This window comes from Centruroides sculpturatus, unplaced genomic scaffold, assembly GCF_000671375.1.
Source record: "Centruroides sculpturatus isolate CEXI.00-Female unplaced genomic scaffold, Cexi_2.0 scaffold1433, whole genome shotgun sequence".
Lineage (NCBI taxonomy): Eukaryota > Metazoa > Arthropoda > Arachnida > Scorpiones > Buthidae > Centruroides > Centruroides sculpturatus.
Genome location: NW_019385908.1, coordinates 126,651 through 137,194, shown reverse-complemented (window position 1 = coordinate 137,194; position 10,544 = coordinate 126,651). Strand labels below are relative to the sequence as shown.

At 30.0% G+C, this 10,544-nt stretch overlaps 1 protein-coding gene across 1 annotated transcript; it reads left to right on the top strand.

Annotated features, from left to right (window-relative positions):
* The first annotated feature begins 1,063 nt into the window (after positions 1–1,063).
* LOC111612515 (tubulin beta chain-like) lies at positions 1,064–5,965 on the top strand. Its single transcript, XM_023353747.1, has 5 exons — positions 1,064–1,242; positions 1,333–1,441; positions 1,510–1,620; positions 1,690–1,934; positions 4,962–5,965. Exons 1-5 carry the CDS (start codon positions 1,186–1,188, stop codon positions 5,778–5,780), a joined length of 1,341 nt encoding a protein of 446 aa, XP_023209515.1. The 5' UTR covers positions 1,064–1,185; the 3' UTR covers positions 5,781–5,965.
* The last annotated feature ends 4,579 nt before the right edge of the window (positions 5,966–10,544 follow it).

The window sequence follows — 10,544 nt, the reverse complement described above, 5'->3', positions numbered from 1 at the left end:
AAGGAGTCTACCATTTTAACAAATAAAACAAGAATTTATTAAAATAATCAAAATTGACAAAACTACTACACAAATCTCGACGCTAGACCGCCTAAGAGCTCGAGAGAGAGTTAACACGCTTTTTCATACATCTTTGTAGGTTTCCTTGACGATTAAGTCCATGTAGGCACTTAAATGTCCAATAAAAGGTGTCTTTAATCCAAATGAGCACAAATATAGAAGTTCGCGACTGTGGCGACGAACTGATATCGATGTTAGATGATCGGAATTGCGGCGGGTTAGGAGATACGACTCGATGTCGTCGGTCCAGCTTTCGTTAAGAGACTCCCCCGAGAGGGGGTAAGAAATGTCTTTTATAGCTTTTTGTGGAGAAATTCCGTCACGTGATTGAATCTTCTATGAGCTAAAGGTTATAGGTGTTCCAGGGTCCTAAAACAAGTGACGAAATTTGGATGCTAATTATAAACTTTTGTGCAAGTCGAGCTGCAAGTTATGTGGGAACAATAGAATCTTGATATTTATGACAGGAAGGTTTACACATTTTCGGCTAAGATCGTTTTTTTTTTCCTTCTTCCAATCCGTTATATAAACAGAAGTAATATAATTAAAATTTTAATTAATAAAATTCCGGATCTCACAAAAATAAGTTTTATACATTTAATTTAATTAATAGTTTTATACATTATAAAGTTAAAATAGATATAAATTAAATATATTTATATATATTTAATAGTTTTCTGGTGGAATATTAATGTAAATCTTAACATCAAGTTTACGTAAAAATCTACACAATCCCGATAAAACGAACTTTATTTTTAGACATGCGCAGTGTATGCATTAATTTTGCGCGTCTTTTAACGGACATCGAAAAGCGCACGATTAATTTCGAAGAGCATGCGCAGTTAATTTAATTTTTCTTTCATTTAATTTTTTTTTTTTTACTTTTGGCAATTAAACTTAGAAATAAATAATTCTAAAATAAAATATTTATATTTAAAAATAATAAATGAATAACGGAATAATCGAATTTGATCTTAAAAAATTAAATGTATAAAAATAGAAAGAATTTTGAATTACGGGCATGCGCAGAGAAACATCCGTTAATCGTGTTCGATTTTGCAACGGTTAGAACTGATTGAATTATCGAAATTTTCCAGTGCTTTTAATCTAGAAATATAAAATAAAATGAGAGAAATAGTTCATATTCAAGCTGGACAATGTGGAAATCAGATCGGTGCTAAGGTAAGATCAAATTATTGACAATTCTAGAAAGTTAAATTAAGATAATGGCGAAAAATGTACGTAAAATGAACAACTTTCATTAATTTGTAGTTCTGGGAAGTGATTTCTGATGAACATGGAATCGATCCTACCGGAACTTATCACGGAGATTCGGACTTGCAGTTGGAAAGAATTAACGTATATTATAATGAGGCTACAGGTATATTAATCTTATTCTTTTAGATAAAAATGGATATATATTAAATATTTAATATCTTTAATTAATAGGAGGGAAATATGTACCTCGAGCCATTCTGATAGATTTAGAACCGGGGACAATGGATTCGGTTCGATCCGGCCCTTTCGGCCAATTATTCAGACCGGATAATTTTGTGTTCGGTGAGTTTGCTGTAAATTATTTCCCTAAAGTTTAATTTATATTTTTGTTAATTAAAATTATACATCTAGGCCAAAGTGGTGCCGGCAATAATTGGGCAAAAGGTCATTATACGGAAGGCGCCGAGTTGGTGGATTCGGTTTTGGATGTGGTTAGAAAAGAAGCCGAAAGCTGCGATTGCATCCAAGGTTTTCAGATGACGCATTCTTTGGGAGGAGGAACAGGATCGGGAATGGGCACGCTTCTTATTTCCAAAATCCGAGAGGAATATCCCGATCGAATTATGAATACCTTCAGCATCGTACCGTCACCAAAAGTAGGCTAATTTTTTCTATCTCAAGCTAATTACAAATTCGTATTAACTCATTAAGTTTTTCATGATGTTAATTCATCAAAATTGGTAAATGTTTCTAAGTTTATTTGATATGAAATAATTAACATCAACGCTAATAATTTATTACCAATTTTTAAAAAAGTTATTATTTTTCATGGGAGTTCAAATGGTACATTACTATATTTTATTAGTATATTTTCTAAATGGAGAAATAACTTCACAACAAATGAAACTGAAAAGTAATACTAATAAAACCCACATTCGACTACAGCCTTTTTTTTGTTTATTTAATGATAATAAAATGTTTAAAGACAAACGTTTTCGATCTAGTCGAGATCTTTTGCAGGTCTACGTGAAATGGAATGCGTTTTGGAACGTTAACGTATTTTTAAAAAAACAAAACTTTTCGAATAGTTAAAAATCGCGCAATACTAACGTAACTGTATGAAAATTACAAGAAAAAACAAAAATAAGCATTAAAATTAAGTAAAAAACAATGTATCCGGTATATTATTACTATCCTACCAGTTTTTAAGAATATTAATGACGGTATGGTCGCGTCTGAATGTTAATTGTATAACCCCGTGTTTTGCTATTTCTTTGTATATTGGTAGCATATTGTGATAGTAATCTAGAATGATACGCCGTGTGTTCGTGTGGTGTGCGTACTCACTGGGAGTATTAGCGTTTATGTGGTGTATATTTTTAGAAGGCCCGGGCTATATTCCAAATCAGGTTCTTTTGGTATCTGTGAATAATAACTACCCGCTCGAAGTGTTTGAGTTCTTTTAGTGTATTCGTGTAATCAGTACAATGTGTAAAGGCCCTTTTAGTGACGGCCCTGAACGCCCAAATTTTATATGTGTAAGGGTCATGGGAGTTTTCTGGTATAAATAATGGTATGTACGTTGGTTTGTAATAAATATTTGTGTGTGCCCGGTTATTTTTGGTGTTTATCAGTAGATCTAGGAAATGTACTGTACACCTGTATTGCTGGCTTGATCTAACTCTACATTGAGGCCATATGGGTCGTCGTTAATTTGTGTAATGAAGTTATTAACATCTGGTTATTCTTTCCAAATAATGAAAATATCATCGACTTACCCGCTGTACATGTATATTTCCAGTAGGAAAACTGATAAAATTGTGTTTTCTAATAATTTAATTACCATCACGCTAAATCCCCTGATAATGGGCTGTCCATAGGTACTCCTTTACATTGAGCATATATATTGTACGAGTAATCATATTGAAAAAAGACGAATATCATAACAAATGGGCCAGCTCAAGGATATGTTTATGAAACTGAGGTTCTGAGTACCTCTGTAGGAAAAATTTCGACTAGACAGAAAACGTTTGTCTTTAAACATTTTATTATCATTAAATAATACTGGAAATGAAAAAGACTGTATTTGAATGTGGTTTTTATATTTCCTAACTATTTTCAAATTCGATTTCCTCAATTTACAGGGTGGTCATTTATAATGTCCCTGACAAACGTCTCGTAAAAACATGCATTCATTAAAAAAAATTTATATGAATGAAATAATTATCTTCCAGGGTTCTTTTCAATTTCATAAAATTTAAACCACTCCCTATCTGTTATCGGGGGACTGGTGTCAACTCTAGAATTTCAATTGAAAATCCTTATTTTCCTATCTTCATATTATCCATTAATGAATACTGAAGTTTTATTTAAACTTTTTTCAAAACTTATAACCATTTTTGGTCGTATTTTCAAAAAGTGCTTTTTTCAGCAGTACAGAAAACTTTTCTAAATAACAAAAAATAAACATTTGAATTTTCTGCTTTTTGTTTTTTTATATATATTTCAAATTATTTAATTTATTAAATGCAAAAATCAAATTATTTAACAGAATTGCCATTTTTATTTAAAAATACTATTTCACTAGGATTTTTCACTAGGATATGCAATTGCTAACGGTTTAACGTCAAAAATTTCATAGATACAGCTAAAAATACAGTAACACAATTTTTGAAAGACCAAAACAAATGTTTCTTTTTTTAAAACCGATTACCGATATCAAAAATTTGAATTCAATCAGAAAACATTCGGTATGAATATTATTTATGTTTTTATTTCGATTAAATAATTATGTAAATATAGATAATTAAGACATTTAAATGTCTTAGTTATAGTTAATTAAAATATTAAAAAATAATTTATTTTCTTTAACTTTACTTTTTGAAAAAGAAAAAAACGAATGAAATTCAACTTAAATCAAAATTAATAATTTTTGAAAAAAATGTTTAACAAGATACCTTAATATTCTTTAATGAGGAATATAAAATATTAAAATAATAGAGGGATCCCAATTGAAATTCTTCAGTTGCTCACCGTCCCTCCAATAAGAACAGGAAGTGGTTCTTTTTTATGAAATCGAAAAAAGCCTCACGAAAATAAATCTTTTATTCTGATCAATGTTTTAATGGGTGTATATTTTTACGAGATGTTTTTAGGCCACTCTGTATATTCCATGATTTTTAGTGTTACGATTATTATATTCAAGCTTTTAGATTAAAAAAATATTCTTTCGAATTTTACATTTTTTCCTTATGTAAAAACAGTCGATATGATACTCTGATGACTAAAACTATTTTAAAATAAGCAACAAACGTCAGCAATTTTTAAATTTTATAATAATTATAATTATTGCTGTTATTAATTTATCACTTATCAGTGAATGCTTTATCTAATTTTCAAAACACAAAGTTGATTAATACATTTTGAATTTTCGCTTATTAGAAAGATTTTTAAATTAAAAATAGACATTAAAATATTACTGAAAATATTGTTTCTACAAATTACAGTTTGATTAAGGGTTTTGTGGCATATTTTCTTATTCAAAATTGAAATTATATTAAAAAATAAAAATAAAAATAAAAGCTTTCCAGGAAAAATTATCATAAAATAAACGAAAAAGAAAAATGTACCCATAAAAATGTAAAATTTATATTATATTAATTATCTTTGACAATATTTTATAGGTTTCGGATACAGTAGTGGAACCATACAATGCCACTCTTTCTGTTCATCAACTGGTAGAAAACACCGACGAAACATTCTGTATAGATAACGAAGCATTATATGACATATGTTTCAGGACACTGAAATTAACCACGCCGACTTATGGCGACTTGAATCATTTGGTGTCAGCCACCATGTCCGGCGTTACTACTTGCTTGAGATTCCCGGGTCAGTTAAACGCAGATTTACGGAAATTGGCAGTAAATATGGTACCATTTCCTCGTCTTCATTTCTTTATGCCCGGTTTCGCTCCCCTGACTTCTCGTGGAAGTCAACAGTACCGAGCTTTAACAGTTCCCGAATTGACTCAACAACTATTCGATGCAAAAAATATGATGGCAGCTTGCGATCCTCGCCACGGACGTTATCTAACCGTAGCAACCATCTTTCGTGGTAGGATGAGCATGAAAGAAGTCGACGAGCAAATGCTAAACGTTCAGAACAAAAACAGTAGCTATTTTGTAGAATGGATACCTAATAACGTAAAAACCGCCGTTTGTGATATTCCTCCTCGTGGTTTAAAGATGTCTGGTACATTCGTAGGCAACACCACTGCTATTCAAGAACTGTTCAAGCGCATTTCGGAACAGTTTACCGCCATGTTTCGTAGGAAAGCCTTTTTGCATTGGTATACCGGAGAGGGAATGGATGAAATGGAGTTTACCGAAGCCGAGTCGAATATGAATGATTTAGTGTCCGAATATCAGCAGTATCAAGAAGCTACAGCCGACGAAGGAGAATTCGAAGAAGAAGAAGAAGAAGAAGCTCAGGAAGCCTGAGAGTCGTTATCTTAAAAGTTATCGTTCATTTTTATTTAAGTTATTTGTGTTCATTTTCCTATATTCCTATTGTTTGTGTTCATTTAAAAAAATACATTATATAATTTTTGTTATAAGTTTTCTTATATGACTTTTCATACTGATGTATTTGCATACTAATTAAAATAACATTTATTTTAAACGTAATTTTAATACTCTACGTTTTTATTATTGTAGTACATTAATTTGTTTAATTTAAATAAGTAATGGTGAAAATATGAATTTATGGGTAAATAAACACGCCTAATTTATCTAAGGAAGGAATAAAAAATAAACTGAAATAATATATCCATATATAGAAAATGAAAAAGTCTCGAAAATATGTGCTAATAAACAGAAAATAAGAAAATAATTTTAGGCAAATATTTTTAATAGTACAAATGTAAGTATAAATTTTAAACTTTGATGGGTGCAAATTAGCACACAAATTCATCAAATTATGCTAATTTGTACTTTTCTTAAGTTGGATGCATAAGCGCTTCGTTTAAGAACAATATCAATGCCTTTACAGAAGGCAACGACAGCGAATTAATTTTTTTTTTTTCTTTTGAGCCTGTGTCAACATGTACAGTACACGTACATGACATCATATTTTTATCCATCATCCTTATACCAGTATACACCATGGAGAGGAAATTTCAAAAAGACTCAAAATAGCAAATATTAGATTATAAAATTAAATTGGAAAATATAAAACTAAGTTGAAAGTTTTGCCGCCATTTTAAAAAATTCCCATAATTTATTGCTAATCGCCTTCTATTTCGCACAATGTGTATAGGCACATAGGACAGCGATTGCGTCGCTTTATGAATCATGTGACGGCAACGCAATCACACTAAATGGAGAGCCTGCGATAATTAAAGTTATGAATGTAGAAGTTATAAATTTAATTATTTTCTTTTAGAAATAATATGTTTGAACTTTTGAAATAAAATAATTTTAATTATAAGTTATTTTAAACAGAATACACGAATGTTTAGAAAATTCAAATATTTACTAGACCTGAAAGAATGTAATTGAAGATAAAGTAATACAAACCTGTTCGTTTTATTTATTGTTTTCTGTGTATATTTAAAAGGAAGAAAATATAATCCTATTTAAAATTAATGAAATTATTATTCTGTTCTGTCTTTATAAAAAACGAGTTTTTAAAATTAATTTTTATTTAATTTTAGTTTAATTTTTATTTGCGAATTAATTAAATAATTATTTTAAAAATATTAGTACTACAAAAATATGAAATAATTCTTTTGTTATTTTCCTTTACATATTTTGTTGAATAATGAATTAAATATAATTTTTAGAAATCAATAAATAATTCGAATATTTAATGGAGAGAGAATGAAATTTTTTATACAAAGAATGCTTATAAATTTCCACCCTCAAAAGAATGATTTTTCTAAATTCTTCCTAAATTAGATAAATTGTTACAAAAAGTGTATTGAAGTTCGGAATAATTATTTTGAAAAGTATTAAATAAATTTCTTTGGAATTTGTGGGATTTTACAAACAAAGCTTGAATTCTAACAATAGCGTAATATTCCGTTAAGTGCAAGTTCCGTGGACCTTCGATTTAACGGACTAACTATGAAAAGTGTTCCATTATGCTGAAAGTTGGTTAAATCAAATGTATTTTAAAAATATATTAATAACAAAGTTACAATGTATTAAAATCTTATAGCGTATAGGTATGAAGAAAATATACTAACTTATTGGCTCAAGCTTTTAATGCTGTATTCCCAAATAATGAACATTCGTTTCATTATATAACAAATTATTAATAATACAGTCAAATATTTTGTCATAAAGAATAAATTTAATAATGAATAATAAACTTTAAAAAATCGTTAATTTCTATCCTAATGCAAGGTAATCAATCAATATAATAAAGGTAAGTGTACAATGTGCGTGCCGCTAAAACTCAAAAACGAATCCCGGTACGATCAAGGGAGTTAAATGTTGTGGTAGCGCTCAATCCCTCATCCATGAAGAAGGTTCCCGATTTTACCTGAAGGGCGTGCTGTTGAAGATATAAGGGCTGGAAGTTTCGCCCTCTACAAATTTCTAGAACAGTCCAGAACATTCCAGAATGTTCCGGGATGTTCTGGAACGTTTGGGAACATCCCAGATGATTGTGGAAGATTCCAGAACACTCGAATGCTGTGGAATGTTCTAGAACATTGTGGACTATTCGAAGCCTTTTTTATATGGGTGGGACTACCCATTGGTGGGGGTATATAAAGCAAGATTCGTCGTGGGTTCGAATGTCAGTTTCTTATCAGTGACGAAGGGAAGAACCGAAAAAGAAATGAAAATTCCAAAGTAGTGCAGTGAGTGAATAAAAACAAACAGTGAAGTGTGAGTAGTCAAAGTGATACAGTGACTGAATATAAGCTCTCGAATGTTGTGGAATGCTTACCAAAACTATGTAATGGAACAAGGATGATCGTCAAACAGCTATCGAATACCATCATCGAAGCCGAACTTATGACTGGAGAGGACAAAGGACACACAGATTTATCCCCAGAATACCAATGATCTCTACTGAACTTCCATTCCAATTTAAAAGAATGCAATTTCCAATCAAATTAGCCTATAGTTTTACAATTAACAAAACGCAAGGACACACCATAGACTAATTACCTAGCAAAGCTAGGAAGACTGGCAAGTTCTATGGGCGAACTTGTTCTGCGCATTAACACTTACGCAGATACTTGCTGCTAGCGCCACTCTGTGACCGTCGCGTGAAAACTACTTTCATTTAACGTCGTATATGCTGTGAATACGTGTGGTAGAAGCTTTATTTAAAACAGAAAATGAATTCAAGAACTTGGAAGACTGCAGGAGTTAATTATTGTTCAGCTATTAATTGCGCAAATGCTCGAGGGAAGCAACATCATCTGTCCTTCTTTAGATTTCCTAAAGAAAAAGACCGGTAAGATCATGTTTTTGTTCATGAATGCCGTTAGGCTTAAGGTTTAAGTTTTTATTTAGGTAGTCCCAATGTCGGTGCTTCGATTAGGTTAGGTTAACTACATTTTTAGTAGACNTTTTAAGCTTTTCTTTAAGTGTTAAGGAAAAATTTTAATAGGAATACTCTCTGTATATTTACAGACTAATATTTTATTTAATATTTTTCTTTGCATTTATCAAGAGTAGTAAGTTTGTTGTATATCAAGTAAATCGTTATAAGTAATTTAAAAGTATTTTTTTAATTTAATAAAAAATAAAATATTGAAAGTAGTTAGTGACGTTAAAGTAATTTTAGAAATATCTCCTAAATAATTTAATTATTTCAAGTTTTTAACAGTATAAGAAAGAACATTCATACTTTTCTTTGTAAATGACGCATTAGAAAGATACGTTTCGTTATTTGAAAGAAGTATGGACTGGACTGTAGACTGCAGCGCAGCATATGGACGATTTACCAAAGGTGTACCAAAAGTCCCGAATGGTTTTCTATTGAAATCTGGCTTCTACTCAGTTTTAGACGGTGAAGAAAACCCGGAAAACTTCATAAAGCCAGCCTATTGCTGAGGTGTGAACTCGCGACCTAAAACCACTGTGTACCAGTGGTCAGTTCACTCGGTCACTGGTAGACAAGTATTTTATGATCTATGTCGTCTGATTAATAAATTAATCAATTGGTTTCTCTGATTTGATTAAAATATAGTAAAAGAAAAATATATACTTTTTAGTAAAAAACATTTATTATTAAAATAATTATCAGCATTTAACGACAGATCGGATTAAGACCAAATAAGTCATCGACAGAGAATGAATAGATTCTACTTCAGGATCAAAACCAAGGTAATAAGAAAATGGATAGAAATGGATAGGAAGAACAAAAGCCTTCACTTGGTGCTGGGACGTCGACTAGATCGAAACAAGGAAAAACAATTCTAAAACTTCAGAATAGAACGAACCTGGGTTACGAACACACGAGTGTCGACAACAAAGACAGCTTTGGATCTACAACCGACTACTATCTCCGTTAGCTGTAACATTTAATCATTAGTAAATAATGCAAATTTTAAAATATTCACACTGATATCTATGTAAAATTTTAAATAATAATTAAATAAATTTTTTGGACTTATAAAAAGTCCAAAGAATCACGAATTGATTATTATTTAAAGCAAGTCCAATTATAAAATTACTGATTAAAACTTATTTATTTCTTTATATAATTAGGAAATGTTTTATAGGTATATTTTGAAAGTTCAACAAGTCTTCATTTTACGCGATTAATTCCTCTGTTAATAAGTAATAATTAAATTAATTAAGAATTTCTAGACATATCGTAAATTAATCTATAATTAAGATACTTGAATTCCGAACAATTATTCACGATTTCCTTATCACTTCTTTTTTTAAAACTGTGAGAAATATTTGATTAAATCAGAATTAATATGAAGCTTTATTCTCGGTAATTCTCCAAAATATTTTATTGAATATCTGAAACAAATAGATTATTCATTTTTACTTTACCATACTTTGTGTATCTTTATAAATATATTTAAATCATTATAAATAAGGGAATTAATACAAAAAATAAAAATAAAAATAATTCAATTATAAATTTGAAGGAAAAATTTAAAACATATTGAAAGTAAATTGTTCTGAAAAATGCAAAAATTATTTTTTTTTATAAAAATCAAATTAACTAAAATTTAGCTTGTGCATTTTACTGTTAACTTGACTTCAATTTTAATAAATTATATT